Below are 25,117 nucleotides of genomic sequence, written 5' to 3' on the forward strand. Positions count from 1 at the left end.
AAAATCATGTCACGCATTGATGCACAGGATGATAAAAAAGAAAAAAAAACACAATACTGGCAGTTAATCTGTCTGATTAAAGTAGTGCCAGGCAAAATGTGCCTAAAACGGCAGGCTGCCACGGAGCGAAACGCTCAGGAGACAGACTGTGAGACAGAGGGAGAGTTATGAAGAATGAGGCGCTGAGAGAGGCACAGCTGGAGGACGTGAGGCTGTAGACTTGTTCAGCCTCCACAGAGACTTTTGAAACAGACGCACCTGCAGGTACGAGGATGTTATAATAAAATACCTTCAGAATTATCTATTGCAGCTTTCACAAATAGTTATGTTACACAAACAGCATGGTGAGGATTACGTAAAGTGGCAGTAGGCAGTATATTTTTGGCGTCATCCATAATAATCTTTCAGCATATTGTAATTCAAGTGTTCTAAGAGATAACTAGACTTCTGCACCTCCTCATGGCTCTGTTTTCAGGCTTTAGAAAATCGAACCCGTGACAGGAGACTTTGGCCGATCACAGGTCATTTCAGAGAGAGAGCGTTCCTATTGGACGTGTTCTGGCTGGTTGGCGGTGCTTGGTATTTCTTCAACTTATCTCAACATGGCTGCCAGGTCACAAACATTTTATAACTAAACATTACACTACAAGATGTTTCTGAAAACATTTGAGGTGAGAAATAGACATTACAGTAACAGAATATTGATTCATATTTGATCAGCGCTGCCTAGTTTGACCGTTTGATCGGACTTCGCGAGTGATTGACAGACGGCTTTCATAGACGGCAGCTGGATGGCAGACTCCAGATCAGCTCTGATTGGTTGTTTTCCTCCGGTCTGTGAAATCTTGCAGATGCCGTTAGGAGCACAGGAGGACACAGAGGCACATGATTTTTTTTCAGATTACCTATCTCATGCACTTCTGTCAGGATATAGTGAGTGTTTTATAAAAATAATTATGTTAAAATCATATTTGCTCCATTTCTACCCACCGTAGCTTTAAAATGGTTTAAAAGGAAACTTCTGGTTTATAACAATATGGGCTTTATTTACAACGTTTTGCAAATAAATCCGCTTTTGGAAGTCGTGATACCTCTTTCCTTTTCTGTAGTCACAACAGCTGAAGGCCAAGCTTTTCTAGGAAAGCGTGTCACTTGTGGGATCTTCTGGATTCCCAAATTAGACATTTGGCCAAGAAAACTACTTGTGACTTCCCGCAGTCTCTGCTCAAGGCACTCCTGGAAGTTTTTTTAAACTTTGGACAAAGCGAGGCTAAGTGTTCCCCCCTGCTCCCAGTCTGTCTGCTAAGCTGGTTATACTTTTATATTTAGACAGAGAATGGTATCAATCTTCTCATTTAACTCTCAACAAGAAAGCGAATATGCCTATTCAACAAAATAATAAATATTCTATTAACAATATATCCAACATGTGACAGCATACTTAGTGGGTAGGGAGGGACGGTAAACAACGAGATCGGTGTTTGGGTTGCTAATGTAAAGACATGAGGGGCTGGTAATTTCAATACGAAACTAATTACCTATTGATTTCATTTCTAACTAAGGGGAAATTTATGGCTCATGGCCTGACACCAATCAATAGAAAATTCAATATCCAGCTTTGCCCTTTGCTCGGTTTCTCTGAACAGCACAGCTGCTCTTTAACTGTCTTTTTTCACAAACATGCTGTCCCTCTCTTTTCTATTGTCCTTCTTTAAAAGCTCATCCAAGGTGTCTTTTGTCTCTTTGATATTTAATTTCATTTTCTTATTTCAAAAGGCTGCAAGGCTACTGTTTGGAGCTCTGAGAGACAAAAAGATCAGATCATAGCACTAAAACATTATTTTAGCAACCAGCACTACAAAGTATTTAACTACATGCTGCTGCTTCCGCTCCTCACTTCAACAACTATAAAGAAGAAACTGATGACACATGCTGAGCTAAAGCATCATGTGACTGATAAAAAAAGAGGTAGATCATGTTTACACTGATGACACTGGATGGTATTTTTATTCCTTATTTTATTCTCGCTGTGTAAACATAATGTTCCAGTGCTGTCTTGCCTCTGTTAATCATTTGTGTTGTCATCTGGTGTATCTGGTGGAGTTGGCCGATAGATAACCATCTGCAGCAGACTCAAACAGCAGAGTGAAGATAACATAGTCGGGATAGTAATGATTAACTTCCTAATGGCGCGTATGCCTCTTCATCTGCTCTCTCATAACTGCCCTCTCTTATGACGAGGACCTTTGATGAGAAAATGAGTGCCGGCTTTTAATGGGGAACCAAAACTGCTGAAAAATTGTGTCAAGTGGCCTCATTTTACTTTAGAAACTGTGAAAATACGTGTATTTACACTTTAATTTATCCACTCAGTTCTTGTTTCATTCAGTTCTTTGGCTCTGATAAGCTAATTAGATATAATCCAGCCTCACATGATACTCTCACCGTAATGAAGCCTGTTTATTGTGCCTGGAAACAGTCTCTCAAGTCATTATCATAACTACTTATTTAACCTCTCTCTTTGAGCACTCCCACTCTCCGCACCCACTTCATTCACACATAAATCATCCTCTTTTCAACTTGTTATACCTTTTCTTCCTTTTCTTATTTCGCTAACATCTCTTTAATCACATCTGCTATTACCTCAGCCTTCATTCTTCTTTTACCATCTCCATCTGTACTTGAAGAGAAGTATAACTCTCATTTTCTAACCACATGGGCCTTCAAATAACAACCTTTAAAATCTAACAGGAACACTGAATCGTTGCCTCCCACAGAGAAGCTTTTAACAAGCTGGACACATCGCTGAACAGACTGCATGAGTGGACCAGATGTTGACAAGATGCCAATAGAAAAGCAACGTAGAAGATAAGCATCAAAATTCATTCTTGACCTTGAAAACAGTACAAAACAATCCCAAAGTGTCAAAATGTCCTCATCAACATCACTTTCACATCAGCGTTTTCTCAAGCTTTTGACCACATCACATGGTCTGAGTTGTCTTAGTTGGGATGGAGATGATATTGACATGAATGAGGTGAACCATGTGATACGGTTGACAGTACCAGCAAAAGCTAGTAAGAGGACCTTGAGTTAGGACTGTTTTGTTTCCAAAGTCAAAAATGAACTTTAAAAGAATAGTTTGACATTTTTGGGGACTAGGTTTATTCACTTTCTTACAGAGGAAGATCAATGTTTGTTGTCCTATGTTCCTCTGGGAACTTTAATATTAAAGATGCTCTTAACGATATCCAGAGCATTAATATTGCAGCAAACAACTATTTGCTATGTAAAGATACAGAGGAGTAATGTCTACCTGAGCAGAGAGTGAAGTCACTCTCCCTCTGTGTGTGTTGTAATCAGAGCTTCTCTGGGCTTTATTGACTTATGTTGCCTTCAAATGAAACTCGTGAGTTTGTGTTTACAACATGAGAAGTCGTGTACACAATATGCTTGGTGATCAAGTGGTGATGTCATGAGAACACTGCTGCTATGCAACGGCAATATTAACGTTACTGTCGGCGCCTAGAAGCAACAGAGGCTAACAATTTAGCAACTAGCAAGTGGGTAACATAATGCAGGAAATGCAAAGGCTTAATGACAGAGGAAAAAGATGAAGGAGTTGGGATTATCAACATTTTCCTTAGACATATTATAAAATTAGGAAGAAAAACAACATACGACTAAAATTACAATATATTCCGTTATTATGTGCCAAAAAATTAACTTCCATAGGCTGCGCCATTTTTTACAACGACAGCAAACACGTGAAAAACTTGTGAACTCGGAGCCTTTGAGTTCCTGAACTTACGAGGTTGTAAATACCACGAGAGGGGGGCGTTCATATGGACTCTTGTTGTGAACCTGGTAAACACAACCCCATTTGAAGGCTACACTAGTCGGGCTGGCCGTGCATACTTTTAGTAAATGTGAGTGCATGTGAGTGTGTCCCACTGGCTAGCTCACGGCCGCCGCTCTGCACTGCTCTCATATGGCGGTTACAGCTGATAACGCCATCCCGTCCGACGACGCCGTCGCAGAATCGTAGCATTCACCCTCTGGTTCCCCCTCATGTTAACACTGTTGACTCTGTCAGAACTTGTTTGCACTGTTTAGCGTTCTTAGCACCAGCCATGTTGAGAGCCGCAGAGAGGCAACAGAAATGTTCGCAACCCTGTATTTAGCACCTTTAAAGTGCTTGTTATATTTCTCTAATAATTGTAGAGCGGACAAGATCAGTTGATTAATCAACAGAAAATTAATAGGAACTATTTTGCTAAGTAGTTTCAGTCATTTCTAAAGCAATCTTTCAAGCAAAAGTGCTAAACATTTTCTTGTTCCAGCTTCTCCAATGTGAAAATATGCTGCTTTTCTCTGTTATATAATAGTAAACTCAATATCTTTGGATTTTGGAAGCTGGACATTTTTCTGAAAAAAAAAAAGAATTGATTGAGGAACAATCTACAGATTAATCTATCATGAAAACAACAATATAGTTGCAGCCCTAAATAGCTGACTACCAGATGTTTGGTTGACTATCAACAGCAGCCCTCTGAGTGGTGGGTGGCTGCTTTGTGTCTTTATAAGGACTGTAATAGTTTAATTCCTTCCCAAACAGTGTAGGAGGCATCACACAGCTCCCTGGCACTGTGCTAAAGAGAGAAACGGCGACAGCTAAGCCTCCTGACCTCGCCGAGTGGAAAATCAACTCCTGCCAAATCACCGGGCAATCCTCAGCCAGCTAAAGCTTTCAGAGCTGCTTTTATATATTCTACACTAACCATTCTTTCTTTTAACAAAAATGCTGATTATTTGCCCTCAACTCCACCTTACTTTCACAAATCTCCAGACAGAAACCGCTCGATAAAAGACACCTTCCGAATACATGAATTGATGAACAAACAACTACACAGCAGACGAGAGATAATGAGTTTTTGGCTTTGGATACACGTATACATTTATATCTAAGACCACACACCTTAATCCCCCACAGTGACAAGCGCACTGATGGAGGCAATATCATCTTTATGAAACAATTTACCCCCTGGCTAAATGCTGCAGCTTGTTTTCCTGTTATTATCTCTCTGTCCCAGTGTGTGTGTCTCATGACAGGTATTCAGTGTTACAAGTAACTGGAGAGATGAAGTTTTACTGAGTCATCCTCAAAGAGGACAACGCTGTTAGTTTAAAGAAAACACTAACAGTTGAGTATCCTGCCAGGTTATCAGTATAAAACCAGAGCAGGTGTTTTGACAGAGTGAACAAATTCTTCGGATGTTTGAGCTCCCACATCATCCAGACTGTATTGTCGTGCCAAGCCGGAGATGTTATGAAATATTCCTCTCAGGCCGATGCTGTGGTTATTTATGTAGAGAGATATCTTTTTAAGTAGGTCAACAATTGGATACGAGCACATTCATTTTTGATTTGATCTGACGCGAGCCGAGTGATTCGGCTTGAATCAGAGCCATGTGAAGCAATGCGGGGTTTGTTTTGGTGTCCTTATTTTGAGTCTGGCTGGAGCTCATGCGGAAATGAATGAAAACAAACACGTGTCAGTCAAGATCATCCATTAGACGGTCATCAGCAGTGGCACATGTGTAAATTGACCCAAGTTCTTAACAGCTGTACATTTTACTGTGATCCATAAAATTGCCTTTATCTTTCATTTTATGGAGCTTTGCAACATAAATTATCATGACCTACATTTTATATTCTTTCAGTAAAAAGGAGCGTTTGAGTCACTGCTGGAAATATGAAAATCTTCCGCCTCATCCTGCCAATACTGCAGAGAGCCGGGACTGCATATATGCATAATATAATCTTCTGTAGTCCCTCAGATCATATTCTGATTTAAGCAGCTTCCAGGGAGAGTGGTTTCAGGAGGGAGAAATTATATAACACCTCTATAATGACCAGTTTAAGTTGTTGACAATATATGTCAAGAGCTTGGAGAGGACTTTTTCCATTTCCGTGCTCAGGTTTCCCCAAACTGGTTTAGCGATTCAAACCAGCAACCTTTCCAGTCACAAGCTGACCCACTCTCTTTAACCGTTGAGATTCCCAGCAGACTTGTCTGTGACCGTTCAGAGAACAATTAATACAGATTTAAAACCTGCCAGTCAGTGGTGCTTCCCTTTAGGAAGGAGCAGGAAACACCAGCTGGCAGGCAGACGGCTGGATATTAATTAAAGCTGTCAAACTTAAGAGCCTTGTTCCTATTTTATGTCTATCACTCCATTACACACACACTTGTCAGAGGCGGTCTAGGTAGGACATTCAATGACAATGCATGGTGTCCAGAAAACTAATTCACCCCTTCATTTACGCATGAGATACCCATCACTATATTTCTTGGCCCTCTCATGTGTGTTTGTGTGTAGAAAGCATGTGCAACGAGAGTAAGAATGACTTACTCTGATGACTCCAGACTTTTCATCATATATCTATATATTCAGGTTTACTGTTCAAACTAAACTGAATGTTTGAAATAACCGTGTTGTCCCGAGCCAATCTGGAAGAGCCATATCTGAGCCAACAAGGCATGTTTAAATTGGTCGGTTTCAGCTATTTTAAGCCCCATCAAACTATCAAATCTAACTTCCCTGCCAGAGCAGCTCCAGACTGACACTGCTGTCTCCATAGACATCAAACAAAAACCCTGTTGGAAACCATTAAACAAATACTTTGACATTTTGGGAAATATGCCTGTTTGCTTTCTTGCTGAGACTGTGATTAAAAGATTGATCCCACTCTCATATCTGTCTGGAAAATATGAAGCTACCGCCCACAGCTGGTTATCTTAGCATAGCATAGACTGTAAACAGGGGGAAACAGATAGCCTAGCTCTGTGCAAAGATAACAAAATCCATCTAAATGTTAATCTTCTTTGTTTATTCTGTATAAAAATCTGAGTGTAAAAACATCAAATCGTAGTTTTACAGGATGTTATGTGTCAGATTATTTGATCAGTTACTAAAGGTCATTTTTTATGGAGGTAATGACTCAGACTCATGATGCAGGTTCAGCTTTACCACAGAACTCAATCACAAGAGCACAAGCTCACAGTTCATCATCTCATTGTTTTGTAAGTGTACTTCTTACTCAACTTGACCGTTGTAAACAGTTGATATTCAGGTTAGTACGTCCTGGTTCAACTTTGACATACTTTGTCAGTTGTACAGAAAAAACAATTTTACAATGCAACGGATGATTCATACATATTTTGGGAGTGTTTACTGTTGGTTTCACTATCGAATCAGTAGAAAGATAAGATAAGAAAAGCCTTTAATGATCCCCAGATGGGAAATTCAAGAGCAGGCAGCAGCACAAGGACTGAAATGAATACAGATAAATAAAGAAGAGTAAAAATTAATATAAGAATAGAAATAAAAAAATAGAATCTATACTAGAACAATTAAACTCTGGTGTAGATACATAAAGAAAATGTTATCATATCCAAGAATGGCAGACAAAACTACAAAAACAAGACTCCAGGTGCAAAAATAAGTAATTCTTCTTTAAACCGTGTTGATTTTACTCATTTTGCAGCTGTATTTCACAGAATAATGTGAATATTGTGTCATGATTCTGTATATTAATTACACATTAAATATAAATACATCTGTGGCACTCTGTCAGGGGGTCGATGAAATAATTTGCTATAAATTATAAAATTGTGCTGTACCATTAAAAAGTACATATCTACAGATGGGGACCATTTGAATAAAACAAGCATATTGTGTCCATTACTCCCACCCATGTTAGCTTTAGGCAAATAGAACCTCTGATATGATTGTGACACATCACGTCAATCTGTCATAAATCAGACACTTCAAGGCGCAACGAACCGTTCCTACTGCTGCTTAGCTTATTAGCCAGCTAGTTAGCTGGCGAGCATGGAGAAACGTTTGAGTCAGTCCACATCGTCAAGGGACTCTAAGCCTAAACTAGCAAAATTGAGAAATTATGACGACAGTTATATTGAGCAACCAAAATGCGTCATGTGTCTTCAGGTGCTAGCGAACTAAGCCATTAAGCTGGCCAAGCTAAATTGACATCTTACAAAGGACCCGGAATATCAGGGCAAAATAAAGTGGCATTAACATGATACAAATTGAAATGTGTTTCTGTTGATCACTATCAAACAGGTGTGAAGTATTTAGGTTGAAAGGTTTTAGAATAAGAATAGTTCCAATGGCATCTAAGAGAACAAATGGTAGTAATCATTATGCTTAATCAGTGTTACGATTATGGTCACAGTCCTTGGAAAATGTTCTCCCGCTTTCAGGGGTCCCTGGTCCCAAAAAGTTTGAGAACCCCTGCATTAGATGACTCACGCCATGATCAGGTGCATGAAACTTAAAACATCCTGAGCACCTACATGAGGGCACTAATGTGTCTACAGTCTACATATGATAGCCTCTCTTGGTTTTTATGTCACCACAGTTTCACCACATCTATTATCTGCCATCAAATTGAAATAGAAGTAAATTATAAGTTCAATTCAATAAATCAATAATCTAAGCCATACAGTATACACCTCTCTAGTCTGAGAGTGGCACATTGTCTTAGGAAACAGTATATTTACTGTATGTTTAACCATAGCTGTGACCCTGAAAATGATTGTTGGTATATTAGTCACTCAGGTGCAATAACTTCCATCTCCCTCACGTTTAAACCCGCTTGTGGATCAAACATTATTACAGGAGCGCTCCAATGGTGATGAAGTGACCCTGACATCTATTAGCACATGTAAAGGGTTTATCCTATAAGAAGCTCAGGAGAACAAGGATTGAAACCCTGGAGTCAGATTTGATGCAGGGTGTAGCTTTGCCTGAGGGAGCGAAGCAGAGGAGAGGGAGGGAAGAAATAGAGAAAGACAAGAGTCACAGAGAAACATCCTGTCTGACAGACAGCCACAGTGAGCTGAGGAGCTGAGGTGTAATGCCACGTCTGCTCTCTGGAGGTTGATCAGAGGGGCAGCTCTGATTGAGGTGATGTGATTCGAGAGAGGCAGGTTATCAATCAGCTACTCTAACTCCACTGCATGTCTGTCTGTCTGTCCTGTCAATCTCTGCCTTCCTCCACAGCTCACCTCACCTCCGCCCTACTGTCTTTATGTCCTCTTTTCTCTCTCTGAGGCGGAGGACGCCGATACATCATTCAAATTTTTTTTTTCCGGTTTGTGTGTGCTTTGCTCACCTTTGATATATTGCTGGACCTGCTTGCAGAATGACCCAGAGGCTTTTCATTCTGTAAAAGAGGAGAAGAAAGACATATCAAGTGGGTGAAAAAACACATTCAGTAACAGAAAAGAAATGCTGTTCAATCTGTAGATGCATTCTGCGCAGTGAGAACTGACATATGCCCCATATTTACCATCTGCATCCCACTTGTGCTGTATTTGACCATGAAAAAAAACCAAGGCTGAGAGACTAAATGTGTAGAACTTAAAGAAGGCACACAGCTACTTTGTCATAAGTTTTGCAGGTATTTCGTCACAAAGTATTGAGGCTGTCCCAAATACCAGCGCAGCGCAGCAGGCTGACATGTCCTTTTGTCTGTCTGTCTCCATCTTTCCCATTTCAGTGCCCAGGACGGTGTTGCTGTCGTACTACTGTACACACACGCACCTCTACACATATAACAGCAATATCCGTCTGAGAATAACTAATACGAATTAATGTTGAATATGAATAATGATTTAAGTTGTGGGATCATTCCTTATTTCATGGGCTATTTGGGATTTATACATAATTATTACATACTTCTATATAAAAAAATTAAAAATTAAAAAAAGAAGCATTCGTATAGTGATTTGGAGGTCAAATACCATGGCAATGGTCAAGCTACGGAGTATTCGGGTCAGCCCAACAAAGTATTGGACAAAATTGTATTTTGATCTGATGATGGCATTATGAAAAGTTAAGGGATCACCAAAGTTATTACAATCCATCCTGAGGGGAACGTGAATGTCTGCACCGAATTTTGTGCCAACGCATCTAGTAGAGATTCAGATACATCACTAGATAAGTGATATTTTGACCTGCTGGTGGCACTACAAGAAACTTCCGGGGATCATTAAAGTCAGTACGATTCATCCTCTTGGCAACATGAATGTCTGAACCAAATTTCAAATACAATGACAAGCATATTTAAGTAATAATGCAAAGGTTTTTATGGGGTAGATATGAGAATATGAATGTTAAAGGCCATGACAGGAATAGGACTGATTCATGGTTTCCTAACGAGCACAGCAAAGCTACATTTCTCAGCAGCTGAGCCTGAGCTGTTTGGCATCTTAAGTTAATCAAGTTCTTCTGGCGTGAGACGAAAGGAGGACAAGCTGATTACATAACGCATCCGTCCAAACTCCAAATCGAATGGTGTCACAATATTTGTATCATTACTCAGGGAGCGAAACAGGCCAATACTGTCAGCACTCGGCACAGTCAAGTTTTGTTCTGAGGCTCTAAATGATCCTTGATTCCCACTCAGTTTTCTCAGTTTACATCGGAGACTCGGATAAACAGCCACCGGGGTGTTGTACTTCATTCAGTGTTGGTATTAAAGCCTTGCATGGTTCCTTAATGATGAGTAATCAATTATAGTTGCATAATGCTGAGTTCACACGGGGTCTGACAGGGCTGTGGTGCTTTGGACACGAACAAATCCTTGCAAAGGGAAATCAACTCTGTCTACTGTCTATACACATACACCTCCAAGCTCCCATCAAATACAGTACACACAATAGACCACACATCAGCATTATTATATAACCAGAGTCCCAGAAATCAACCAGTATTCCTATGCAGGAATGACCCAATACAACCTATACAACCTGACCCAATATGTCAAGAGTGTCAATAAAAGTCAAGTGTGTAGGATTTAGGATGATTCATTGGCAGAAATGGAATATAATATTCACAACTATGTTTTTATTAGTGTATAATCACCTGAAACTAAGAATCGTTGTGTTTTCATTAGCTTAGAATGAACCATTCATATCTACACAGGGAGCGGGTCCTCTTCACAGAGTTCGCCATGCTGCTCTGCCATGTTTCTACAGTAGTACAGAACGAAGAAACCAAACACTGGCTCTACAGACGGCCTTTTGTTTTTTAACGTTACCTGAAGACCACCGTGGCTCTCCGACACGCTTGGAGAGGGAGGAGTGAGCGGAGGGATATTTAGTTGCTTGCAATCATGCAACCACACCACTAGATGACACTTAATCCTACACACTGGTCCTTTAACAATATGCACATGTGAGCGCATGAGTAACTAATTAAGTTGATGTTGATATTGGACACTGCATCACCCCCCTTCTTATCAAGTATTTCTTTCTGTAATTGACTCCTTATTTACTAGTACATATTCGCCCCACTAGCTCGGTTGTCATTGTATTAAACTGTCTTGTAAGAGCATGTAAATTAAGTTCCAGATGCTACTTTATATCTATGTTGATGCTAGAGTAAAAGTCTAAGAATCACCAAAGTCAGTAAGCTTCATCCTCTGAGGATGAACATGAATGTCTGTACAACATTTTCATTGCAATAGCTGTCGAGATATTTCAATCTGATCCAAAGTGGCGGACTGACCAACCGATAGACAGAGCCATCCCTAGAGCTATGCGCGAGCATGGCTAAAAAATCTTACAACAAGTTGATTTCTATTGGAAACAAATTTAAAGGTGCCAAATACAGGATTGGGAGCATTTCTATTGCATCTCAACAGCTCTTAACATGGGGACAGCGAGCCAGGGCGCTCGCAGCTAACAGTGGGTTTAGTATAGAGCACCTTTAAATACTCTGCACTAGTAGCTTTTTCACTTTTCTTAAGAAAATAAGGTTGTGGGGACTCAGTAAAGACCGAAATGATCCGATAAGGAGGAGATTTTGAAGTGAACCTGCAACTTTTGGGGCCCCTGGAGATCTGGGGCCAGTTGGTAATCCAGCCTTGCGTAGAAGGACACCAACAGAGACACATCAAGACTCTAATACCCCCTTCCCCCACACACAAACACACACATATATATATATACTGACAGGCAGCATTTGTTTGTGTGGAAATCTGGACCCTGAGAACTTTCCCCATGTTGTTAAGAAGCAGCAGCAGCTTAAGGGTTACCTCTGCCATCCTTGTCCAAACAGGAAGTACATTAACCTTGCCACCAGAAACTCATGAACCATGAGTCTACACACAAACACGCACGCACACATCATACCACTAAGAGAGTACCCGACGTGCTTCCAATTCTTAATTACTTCAACGCTTCACTCGTGTCCTCGCTGTGACTAGTTGCCATGGTGATAGAGGACCACTGTGTGTGCCTCTCCATCACTCTGCTTCTTCCTTCCATCTCCAGCCTTATTTTCCTCCCATCTCACTAAACCTCAGAGGACATTTAAATACAATATACACACACAGAGACCTTCCCAGCCATGCTGATAAGATGCCAATTTGGATGTAGTTTCTGAGATACAATTATTGGTGTTTGGATAATACCAACATGCCTGCACTTGTATCCAAACATTTCTTTTAATTAAACTACTGTCACACCCTCATCTGGTCTTACTGAGAGCAAAGGGCTGCCGTATGAATTTGTGGTCAGTGCAGAGAGTGCAATTAAACAACACATCAGACACCTCTTACGTCTCACTTCTAATTCTCCTCCAGTCGACTGGTCACGGAGCAATAACAAAAGTTTCCATTATCTGATGAGGCAAAGTGCTGACATTTCATCAGAAGAAAAACAAATTTCTGAATAAACATCTATATGCAATTTCCTGGCACTTTGATAAACTAAAATATCAGCTGGAAGCGTGTGGGCATTATCTTCCATCTCAAACTGTATTCATCTTCCGTTGTAATCTGCCAGCGCATTTCCTGGCTGACGTCAGTGGGAGTGTTTCAGATTCACACTCAAACGTATTCTGTAGAAATGAGGAGAGAAAATCCCTAATAACATGTTGTTTTCACCAGTGGTACTGCAGATAAAACTCTCCTACTGTACTAGTGGATTAAAGTGATGCAGTTCTCCTCCATCTGTAATTACTTCTTCAATGCCTTCAATACAGTGTCACAAAATGATAAAGACAGCTCTCAATGGGTGCAATTTGTGCAGCAAATCAATTGTCAGATTGTCGAAGAGGATAAAAATTCAGTTGTTTTTTTTTACAGAAGATGACAGACGGGGATAACAGATCCTTGATGATCCTTGCCCTTAATCCTCCTTCTTGGCCAAAAATGGAGTAACAAGCAGACCGAGAGTTTCTGGGAAATAACAAGGCCACAAATGGACCGCTGACTTTCATAGACAGCAGTGATTAGAGCAGAGAGGCTGCAGACAGATGAAAAAAGATGAGAAAGGAAATGGATCAACACCATTTACATGCCCCATTTCTAAAAAAAAATGCTCTCAAACTGTGTTACCTGTACAAGCTCTGGGAGTCACCTTCACTGCTGTCATGACTGTAGACTATAAAGGGCCCTATTCTCTGGGCTCATGCATAATTCTGATAAAGAAGGGGTCAGGTTTCACACGCCGCTGTGTCCGTCTTTCTCCACCTCCTCTGTGGGTCTGTTTGCGGCCCCAGCCTTTGATAACACAACTTTGAGACTGGACTCTGAAGACTGGAGGCTTGTAAGAAAACGAAGCTCAGGAGAGCACGACAGAAGAGGAGAGGTCATATTCAGAGGGATCGCTGCGTCTTTCAGGGCTCTGTTCTCGGCCCACAGGGAGGAGGGCTCATCTCGCTTTCATGCCACAATCTCAAAAGATAAAACCTTTGCAAAAAGACACATTTCAAAGGGGCAGGGTTAAATTAAGTTTCTATCCTCAACACAACTTTTTCAATATTAGAGTTAAATAGACCATCTGAGCCGCCTTTGATGAAGATGCCACTGATCGGCCAGTAGACTATATGGGTGGGATGCACAGGCTAGAAAATACCATATATTTGCTGGTTCCAGCTTCTTAAATGTGAAGATCTGCTGCATTTCTCTGTTTAATATCACTGTAAATTGAATATCTTTTGGTTTTAGATTTTTGATCGTAAACATTTGAAAATGTCACCTTAGGCTTTGAAGGATTTTGATATAATTTCATAAAAAATACACTAAACAATTAATCAAAAGAAATGCAGATAAATAAACCAATAATATAAACAAATCAATTTACTATTATATATGATGAAGACAGCATCAAATCCTCACATTGAAGAATGTTTGCCAATTGATTAATTTTCTATCTATCGATTAATTAATGGGATTTCACACAATATGTCAAGCTCGCAACCCTTCACCTTGTACATTGTTTTTTTCATGAGAGATTGAGACAGTTTCAAAACATCTATGGCGCAGACAGGTTTGTGTGGGACAAAAATAGATCTTACAAAAGGAAAAATCAATTTTTGTATACTTATGCATTACATATTATGCATGCATGTGCACTTTTGAAATATTTTTGTTGCATCTATTTTCCTAAACTGATCTATTTTACTTCCTGGAGTATCGTTAAACATCCCCCAGAGGACTTGCCTGGACTTGGCCATGGACATCTGCTCTCAATTGGAGAGAGTAGTGACTGAGACACTGGTAGAAGTAGTAATGTCGCAAGAGTTTGTTTTTCCAGCTGTGAACAAGCAACCCTAGAGCTCCTTTACAACAAGCCTTTTAGCTGCAGTGCACTATCGCCTATCGCCAACAATTCTGTTGCCTGGAATAATCCGACTAGGACTGTCAGCCCTAACTCTGACAACTTGTAAATGCATCACAAATATAAAAATGAAATACTACAACATGTTTCAAGCTTGGAAAAAGAAAGAGCATCAAGCTTCTTCAAGTCACTGCAGAAACACCTTCAGCTTCCTCTGCCTCAGAGCCAATCATAGACTGCAGCTCCACAATCTACTGTAACAACAAACCAGCGTTTCCAGAGGTTAATGGAATCACACAGAGTGAGAAAACAGTGCTTTTGGACTGATAATTGGTGAAATGTGTGGGAGCATCTTCTTTCAGGATGCCAGGAGGGGGCAGAACATTGATTCCGGGCGATAAATGGGCATTTTTATCAGATGCCTTGGAAAATGGGCTTCCAACACAATGTTCAACAAAGGCAACTCTGTACAAGAAAATGCAAAATACATCTCTACTGAGCTCTAAAACATATTTAGGGAGATGGGTTTTCATACATTAAGCCGCTCCTTGCTGTGCGTCCCAAACACTGACAGTTGTTTAATGTGGCGGTTACTCTGTTGAAAAAGGGCCATCGAACTCACTTCATCATCCCCTGCTACAGATAGCTGACATCGTAACAAGACTAGGAGGGAGCGACTGAGGGACTGCAGGAAAAAGAGACAGGAAGAAATATAAAGTAAGAGACGGAGAAGCCAAATGAATGATAGCTATCAGACAGTGGTAATGAAGTGAGTGTCGAAGGAATTCAATCAGTGAAAATTAATGGACAGAGGTTTGCGTGTGTGAGTGTGTCTCTCTTTTCCTTCTTTGTTCTTTCTCTGTAAATTCATTACAATTCTGAGTAACCTCTGCAAGCTGCTTCACTCTGCATTCAACAGAAGCGGTATAATTTCATAACCATGACAGTTCGACGTCCAGCAGCTTACCTACACCTCCGTCTTTGACAGCTTAAACAACACAGCTTTTCTTATGCATACTGTAGTATGTTAAACATTTACCACCCACTGCTCCAACGACACAGTGCTTCTATTACTATAAAAAACAAGTGTTCATGTGTTGTGGTAGTATTTCAAAAGGTAGAATGGATGATATACAACTGAAACATTATACATTTGGTTACTCCCTGCCTTTAAAACAGTTGGCAGTCCAACAATGTAATAAATCCTTCAAAATGTAGTATCCACATTCATCACATGGGTGTAACATAACTAAAATATATTTGTTAATTAGGTGGACCATCCTCAAAAGGAGGGATGGGTATCGAAGGATTAAAGCAACCACAAATAGAAGAAATATCAAAAATATATGAATATATATTAATAGATAAACTGTCTTAATTCAAACATATGTTAGGAGCAAGAATAATTTGACACAGATGTGACACAATGCATGTAGAACTTCACTATTTGTTACCAACAAGTGAAAACACCTGTGCGGAAGTACATGGCCTTTAAGTAATTTATATGGTGAGAGAACTGGATTGTTTATGTATACAGTAGAATATCATTTGTTCCTCATGTTTGGTTGTATTTACATGATCATTTGTTTGAAATCAATAAACCTAGCTAACTTTTTGGAAAATCCCCTGAGGGATGTGCGCTTTCTGAAATTGTGAAGTAGATGAAAGCGGGGTTAACTTCATGTCAGCTTTCACTTCACATGAAACCATGTAAACGGCTTCACACTGCACTCCAGATTTCACTTTCAGACTGCTCTGCTGGCAGCATTTTGTGGGGTCTGGTGTCAGTCGAACACAAAGAGCATCTTTAATTCAAGTTGTCAAATGAGCACCATGATAAAAAAATGGTTATGAAAATGACTTCTGTGGAGATGACAGCACGGGAAAGCAGACAACCACAAACCACTTTGTTTTCAGTTAAACAGCATGAAGCTAAAGATAAACAGACATTAGACTGACAGGTGAGGGAGTAAAGCTTGTGGAGCTGCAGGTATGACAACAAAAAGCCTGTGGCAGACTGCACAAGGCGGTGTTTACATCTGAATAGCTTTCCCTGAAATAAATGGCATAAGCATACCATGATCTGCTTAGGGCTGATCATTCTGCCAAACGCAGATCTAAAAAATGAGGCCATCCTGCTTTTTTTCTTTTTTTTTCAAATGTACAAGTTGCTGCAGACAAGCTGACATAAAATTTCCTTCACAGACAGAGATAAAATATTCCTCCGCATAGTCTCAGCTCCTCAGAGAAATCTCTCTCAAAATCATATGAATCTAATGCCAGCGATGTCAAGTAGGGCATTATGAACACACTCGTAGTCTGAAAATACAGACACATTTGAGAAACAGATATCTGAGTAAACATTGCATTGACTAGCTCCTCCCCTCCTCAGAGGTCAGCGGCACACATCCTTGCGGCAAAAGCGAAAACAAACATCCCCGACAGGAAAGGAAGTTGGCCTTTATGTGGTTTCCTATATCTGTCAATGTTCGCCAGCCACTTCGGGAGGAGATGCAGGAGTGGGCAGCTGGGCAAGAGAACGTCAGCATATGAGAAATCTTAACTATGCACACTAACAACAACAACCAGTGGAGAGCTTGGATGACCACAGACATCTAACCAGACCTACTGTGTCTGGGGGGCAAAAGAGAATGATGTCAAGCACTTTAGAAAGTTTAGTTTCCAGCAAAGCTTTTTGTCTTATTTGAGGGTATATTCTTTTTACACAAGAGGCATTAGCTCAGCAAAACCACACTCTCACATTCTCAGCCTGCAGCATCCGTGTGCGTGTGTCTGTGTGCATCATAAAACCACATCAAAGCGGGATATCATGTATAGTGAGACTGTACTGTAGGGGAAACACTCCCGGACTCTCAAATCTACAGCATTTCTGTGTGTGTGCGTGTGTGTGCGTGTGTGTGTGTGTGTGTGTGTGTGTGTGTTTGTGTGTGAACGAGCACGCCTGTCTGTGCTCTCATGGACAGGATGTGAGCTTGTGGTTTTCCCCTACTCCTCCTCCTCCTCTTCTTCCTCCTGCTCCTGCTCTATCCTTCCCTCATCTTTCTTCATATTGGCCATAATTACATCAGTATGTCCAAACAGGATATGGAAAAGGAGACAGTGACCATCATATTCAGTGCAGGACCATGTGGACGGTGACCTATTCTGGCTGTGCGTATATTAAGGCTATATGGCAGTATTATAAATGCAATACCAGAGTCTAATCCAACAATAATGAGAGCTGCAGTAAGAAAGTACCAGAGGAACATGAAGGAAAAGTGAAATATGACAGTGGGGTGTGAGTGCTTTATAAAGAGAGCAAGAGATCCAAAGATACAGTGAAGTAGTTTTGTGACTCACATTTCCTCATTAGCTGCTCTTGGGGTCAGGCTTATAAATCATTATTTATGACTTGTGTGGAAAAGTCAAGCTACAGATAATTAGTTCAGCGCAGTGCCTCCTAATTAGCTCCGTTATTAGTGTGTGAACCCTCAGTCCCCCTTTGATATAATCCTTCAATAACGGGCTCGCAGAAACAAAAAAAATGCTTACAGATGGCCAAGAGGTCACCTCAGCAAAGGCAAGAGAAGAAGGAGTGAGTTATTGACCAAGAGTCATATGAAATGACTGGTATGAAACACCAATTCAGTGAGTTAAGAAGCGACTCGCAGACTCTATCTCAAGCAAACAAGAGTCCATAACAGCTTGAGGCCTGAGCCCACCACACAGCTTCTTTTTAGCTAGCAGCAGCTGTTTAAAGAAGCATTAGCTCTGGCACCCGCTGGGAATATGAACACCATATCTGAAGTGTAACATTTGAAACGAGCTCCACTTTTTTTTTAAAGAGTTTCAAAATCCAGCGTGATGAATACTAACTGCATGAGTTCTCAGCACTGAAGAATGTTAAAAGCATGCTTGGGGGTTTGAAAAGCGAGCTCTTTCTGTGGAAAACAAGATGACGAAGAGGAAGACAACACCGTTGACGGAGGTGCTCTGTGGGCATGTGGTAAAAAAAAACAATTTATGAGTGAAACTGTCAGTGCTGCAGGAAAACCACTGTACCACAAACTCCTGTGTGCATGATAAGCTCTGCCTTGCTGTCCTCTCCTGTGTTGCCTCATCTCATTCTGTCTTTCTTCCCTCTCTTCCTCATTTATCCCTCTGTCCCCTCCTCCTCCTTCTCCTCCTCCTCTCTCCAACAGGTTTAACGCTCTGCCATGACATGTGACTGACTGTATTAATCTCCCCCTCCTCCCCCCCAGCTGCAGATTTGACACAAAGCTCTGTGATTTGGTGCATCGGTTGATGATGTGATATGCTAAGCTGTAGACCGAGAGGGGAAAACATATTCATATCAGGTCACTCTGCCACTGAGGCCTTGTTTGTTTCTCTAGAGTTTCTATGTGCACCTATTAGCAAACAATCACACTCCACAGAGAAGACTGCTGCCTCTCTTTACCCTCTCACACCATAAGTAGAGTTAGGTGCCAGAGCACATGAGCAAAGAGAAAAGAAAAGTCAAGATGGCAGAGCAGAGGGGTTATTGAGTTCATGTGTGCTGAATCTGACCAGATATGGTATTTTATAATGTCCAGTACTTTCTCTCACTGTGACAGCACGCAAATAGCCTGAAGAGTTTATTTTAAAAAAGGAAACATGCAACTATGCCTGCAGTAAAGTCAATAAAACAATGCTCATGGGGCGTTCAGGTTCACGAGTCATATATAGTATTTCCGTGCACCCCCACTCATCCTGAACAAAGGGCAGAGGCACAGGAGAAAGTGGGTCAACCTTTCACAGTGAAGAGGTGGCAGATGCTCCTCTGAACTGCACAAACTAACATGTACAGTACCGTCATGCATGCATGCACGCCCCGGAACATGCACTGACTGTGGGTTCAGAGTCCCTGATAGATAGCGCTGAATACGCGGAAACACATGCAGATATGAAAGACGAGCAAAACAAACATAATGTCAACACATTCATAACCCCAGACAGTACTGTGATACCACCACGTCTGCATGACAGGATGGACAGACGGACCATTTCTGACTGTCTCTGCTCATTTTGCTCTCCATTTATCCTCTCTCTCTCTCTCACAGACACACAGACAAATAGACAAAACCACACATTCCTGGCAACTCTTTCATCTCTCAGTTACTGCAGCAGAAGCCTTCTGCCATCACCACGGATACAGGAGGCCTCACCATAACAACCACTGAATGGAAACTGCAATGAGTCCCCATTCCTTTAAATATCATCGTCTTCTCTCCACACACGCCTTATATACATTATATATGATCAACTATGGCATGTGGATATGATGTAAAGCTACTCGTAAACCCTTCAGCGTTGAAAATAATCACAACAATGACAACATCATCAGCACCATCAACAAAAAGCAACACAAGAGACAAAGAACAGCAACACCATCAAGAACAAGATATCTGTACCTGAATCTTCATTTTCCAACAGGAATTCATGTCTGGATCCTGAAGCCACCTCACCTCTCTTTCACGCACACACACACACACACATGCACCCACACACACCCTCACGCAGACAATGGTTCCTCAGGGAGGTTGCATGAACCCTCTGTAAATCCTCGAGGCGAGCTGAGACGGAGAGGCAGGGAGCAAGAGAAAGAGACAAGCCTCTGCAAATACGGAAGTGGGAGCCGAGGCAACAATGTCAGCCGTCGCCGTGGCGACTGCAGCTACGGCAGCACAGCACGGAAACAAAGGCAGACAGAGGAATAGATAGGAAGAGAGATGGCAGAGGGAGGGAGAACAAGCGGCTGCCCTACATTTTCTTCCCACACACACACACACGCACACACACACACATACAAACACAGAGGCAGAGCTGCTGCTGCTGCTGCTTGTCCAGGCTTGCTCTCCCTCTCAGCTGCACACACACACACACACACCCACACACAAATACACACACAGAGAGTCAATCCGGTACTGTAATCCCATTGGCCGGGCAACCACTTCCTCCAGCTGATCTTGATGAGGTGGGGGAGGGGCAAACTGTTGTTGAATCATTCATGAGAGGGAGGCGGTGTCCTTTAAATAGACTCTGCTCTGCACACTCAGCTTAACCTTAAAGTACCTTCGCCTAACCCTACTTGAGCCTGTCCTGCAACTACTACACAGTACAACACACATGCACACAAAGCCTCCCCCCTCTGAATCTGTGAGTGTTTTAAGACAAAGAGTCAGCCACCAAACCTCTTATAAACCACTATCATTGTACACCAATCAGAGAGGCCGTTACTGCTGGTTCCACCAATCCCCAGCAGGCACAGAGGGATGCAAGGTAGAGCAGATATGTCAGAGGGTAATTTATTATACACATCCTCACAGCTGTATTCAAGGGCAAAGTAACAATCACTCAAATACTGGTCAATACTACAGGCCAAAGTCCACTAATACACACAACAATCAAACCTTTTAGAAAGGTAATGCTTGCTTGTAAAGACAGAAGGTAAGCCGATAAGGAGCAAGATGCTATGAAGGAAAGACATAGTGTGTTAATTGCAGCCATCTAATTAGACTAAAATATGCTAAACAACACACTAAACATGCCCTGTGCTGTCACCGGCAGGTCACAAACAGTATGCCCAGGCATGTGAATAATTCATTAAGCCCTCTAAGACTCAACACTGGTTTATTGTTGAGTATAAATTCACGCTGTGTGTCATTTCTTTTACCAAATGATTCAGTCTTGACCTTGTTCGAAGGATCAATATCGATAAAGAAAACCTACAACCTCAGGGCCTTAATGAGGATTTTGATATGAAAGTTATGTTAGAAGAAGTGAGAGTTTCTGTTCTCTACACTAAGGACAGATCGGGTCCTTTCTACTGGATAATGGGCTGAGCAGCACTTTACTTTCATTGAGTAACACCGCTTAAACGGCTTTGGCCTCTAAATACAGTCTTACAGCAGGTTCACTGGCCTCGGCTTGTGGACTTTGGCCAGCTAACACAACAAAGACATTTTAGATTTTCAACACAACAACAACTACATCACACGTCTTTACAAGAGTCTCCAACTTTCAATGGTGGACAGTAACTAAGTACATTTACTCAAGTACAGATTTGAGGTATTTGACTTCCATTTTATGAGACTTCTACTTTCAGATGTAAATATTGTATTTTTTATTCCACTTCATTTATTTTACATATTAGTTACTTTGTAGATTAAGATTTGACATGTTACAAACTCACTTTATAAACAGTATAGAAAATATATGTAAAATAGGATTAGAACATAGATCCCAACAGTATTTAAAATAGTTCAACTCAACATTATTGAAATGCTAAATCAGTAATAATAATATAATAATATGATAAAACACCTTTTCTGCATAATGAGTAATTTAACTTTAAGTATATTTTGTGGATAATTCTTCTGTACTTTTATTTAAGTCACATTGTGAATTATTAAAATTAAATATTGAATTAAATATTGCAGTATTGCACAACTGATGACTTTTTCTCTACCGATACCTCATTTTGGGATACCTGCCGATGCAGTTTCCCAATCGGACACCAAAGATCTCTTTCCCCCACATTTAAAATATCTTATGTACACCGGATTACAGTACGTCAAACTTTTTAGATAGTTTTTATGTTAGGTAACATGAGTGATTACACTCACAACTGAGTCTGTGGCCAATCGGGGCTTTTAATGAATATAACTGAATTTTATGACATTGATGGAGAAACAGCTTTCAGCTGATCTGTTTTTACACAATGCAAAATTCTCCACTGAAACTGTTCTGGTATTTGAACATGCCATTTTCTCTGGTGTACTTCAATACTGAATGAAAAGTCCTAATAGACCGTTTCATTGCCATTCTGTTGCTATAGGCAACAGCTTTGACCCAGGTTTACTTCCTGTCAGCTACTGCATTAACAACCATTGCAACAGGAAATACAAAGGGGCCCATTTAGAATGTTATGTTGTCTGAAAACCTGGTCTATACGCTAAACGTGAACTAGTACAAACCCCAGCAGTTAGTGGTTTGTAAATGAACTGTGTCAAATTGGAACTACGCCGTAGTTAAATGATGAAACAACAGCAGAAAACAGCTACTGATGTCACTGAGTGAGGAGGTTTGTATAACTAGCTTCAGAATGACATAGTTTCTTTTTTTAATTATTTTATTTTTATTTGGAAAAGGCACTATCACAGTGTTTATAACACTTTTCAGATAACACCCTTTTCCAGTTTTTATATATATGTACAGTATATATGCATATGCATGAAAAGAGAAATGCGCATGCCGCAGCAACTGTGGGTCAGTCCTCTGGAGAACTGCAGGTCCTCCATCCTCACTTATACCCTTCCACATGTACAGACATAACACATCTCCACCACTCCACATCAATATTCATCTGCATACCCACACGTATACAGCCTACATGCCCATGCGTACTTCTCCTTCAAACTGTCAGCAGTTACGTTTAACTTTCTTACATATGCCTATCCCACACTCTATTAAAGATGTAACTATATACATTACAACCAAGGGGGCATACATTTCTTTCTCAATATTCTCATAAAGACGATGGAAGGAAAAGAACATTAGTGGAGTCATACAAAGTCCGCTCGTATTGGGGTCATAAATTCAACCCATTTATTCCAAATCTGGTCAAATTGGCCTTTTTGGATCCTCAAAGTGTAAGTCAACTTTTCCATTTTAAATATTTCAAAAATGATTCCATAGCTATCATCCAGTGTAGGTGGTACTGGATTTAGCCACCTTCTCGTGATTGATTTTTTACCTGCCGCCAAAAGTACCTGCAGCAGCTTTATATCCCTCCTCTGTTTCAAAAACAAAACGTGGTCCAGGTAAAGAGTCTCCAAGTTCAGAGCTATTTGAGTCTTAAACACAGTGCTTCATGTTTTATGAATGCCTTTCCAGTGTAAACTCAGTTTTGGACAGTCCCAGAATATATGGAAATGATTTGCCTCCATTGATCCACATTGTCTCCAACACATTAAGCTTGTATTCTTGTATTTTTCCTGGTGTGGGGTCTCAAAATATCTTATAATATTTTTCCAGCAGTGTTCTTTCTAATCTGTGGAGTTAGTGGAAGACCATTGAAAACAGCAAATTTCCGCCCAAACCTCCTCAGAATGCCCTATTCCTGCTTCTTTTTTCCCCCCACTTTTCTTTAATATACAAGGTGTTTTCATTTTTAACATAAAAGAGAGCATTGTACAATAGAATGACATGGTTTCAAAAAGTGAAGATGCATCTAATTCACAGCACATCAACACAATGTCTCTAATCCTGTCGCTTTACAGCACTACTCTTTGCATGTTCTAAGACAAACAATTTGATTCAGCCATCAAGGGATGGAAGTGGGATAAAAAATAACAGATTGTTATGCCGAGGTGAGAATATGCTATACTGTATAACTGCAGATGATGCAAGAGCCCTGTCACGTTAACAACACATAATGAGCTGGTGATCTTTCACCACAGGTTAACAGAACCACTACAGGGCTTTCTACTGTGAAGCTAAGGTGGGTTAAAGAGAACAGTGGTTGGACTGACTTTAGCCCCTGTCTGAAAATATCAATCACAGCTGATGTCTAACAGCCTGATCGAGAGGAGGTGAAAATATCAGAGAGTTGGATGGAGGGGTAACAGAGACAGAGGAAGAAAGAAAGAAAGAAAGAAAGAAAGAGGAAAGAGAAAACTCTGACAGTCTGCTTTCTACTGAAGGAGAAACATGTCAGATGTCCCACTGGGCGTGAAATTGCACTGTAATAGCCTTTTCAGTTCATATTCAAATACAGTCATGCATACCGATAACTACAACACTACAGCTTGTCTGCCTGCCGTACGTTTCAATCAAATCTACCTCAAATTAAGAGAACGAGACGAGGGGAGAGAGCCCGAAATGAAGAAGGGGAGTGATGGTCCGTGAGAAAAATCAAAGACAAACTCTTCAAAAATTCTCTCTTCAAGTTTTTTCCTTGTTTAATATTCTGTAAAATGTTGAATAACTGCAGAGGGACCCTTTGCTTATCTGCTGTAACCGTATGCAACGCTTTGATCTGGAGCTTTGCTTTTCATTTACATATCTCTGTGTAATGCAGTGGAGGATGGTTTCTGAGCCTCATGGTACATAATCTTCAGACCAAAATACACAAGCGCAAAAACATTAAGTGGGCCGTCACTGCGGCAGCACGACCACGGCACAATGCCACCAATTCACCCGCCCAAAATAACAAGGGACCGACTGAAGTGGCTTTATTGATTTGTGGCTCTCCTCACTGCCCACTGTCCTCTTGCACAATATCTCACCAGCTCTTCAAGTTTGACACCCAATGGGCCAGTGAAAGCCAATGGAGATTTGTGGAAAGGGGTTGTGAGTGCATGTGACCGACCGGGTGGAGGGGGGGGAACAAACTGTAAAGTGACCTCTTTC

The 25,117-nt window shown here is 40.8% G+C and overlaps 1 protein-coding gene across 2 annotated transcripts in view; it reads right to left on the minus strand.

The window, feature by feature from the left end:
* march8 (membrane-associated ring finger (C3HC4) 8) overlaps positions 1 to 25,117 on the minus strand; it is an 84,639-nt gene that overhangs the window by 16,061 nt on the left and 43,461 nt on the right. For both annotated transcript variants that reach the window (XM_037783269.1, XM_037783268.1), the window contains exon 3: positions 9,205 to 9,255. In XM_037783269.1, coding sequence (XP_037639197.1) covers positions 9,205 to 9,255 — 51 coding nt within the window. The remainder of the gene's footprint in view (positions 1 to 9,204; positions 9,256 to 25,117) is intronic.

Source organism: Sebastes umbrosus, chromosome 10, assembly GCF_015220745.1.
Source record: "Sebastes umbrosus isolate fSebUmb1 chromosome 10, fSebUmb1.pri, whole genome shotgun sequence".
NCBI lineage: Eukaryota > Metazoa > Chordata > Actinopteri > Perciformes > Sebastidae > Sebastes > Sebastes umbrosus.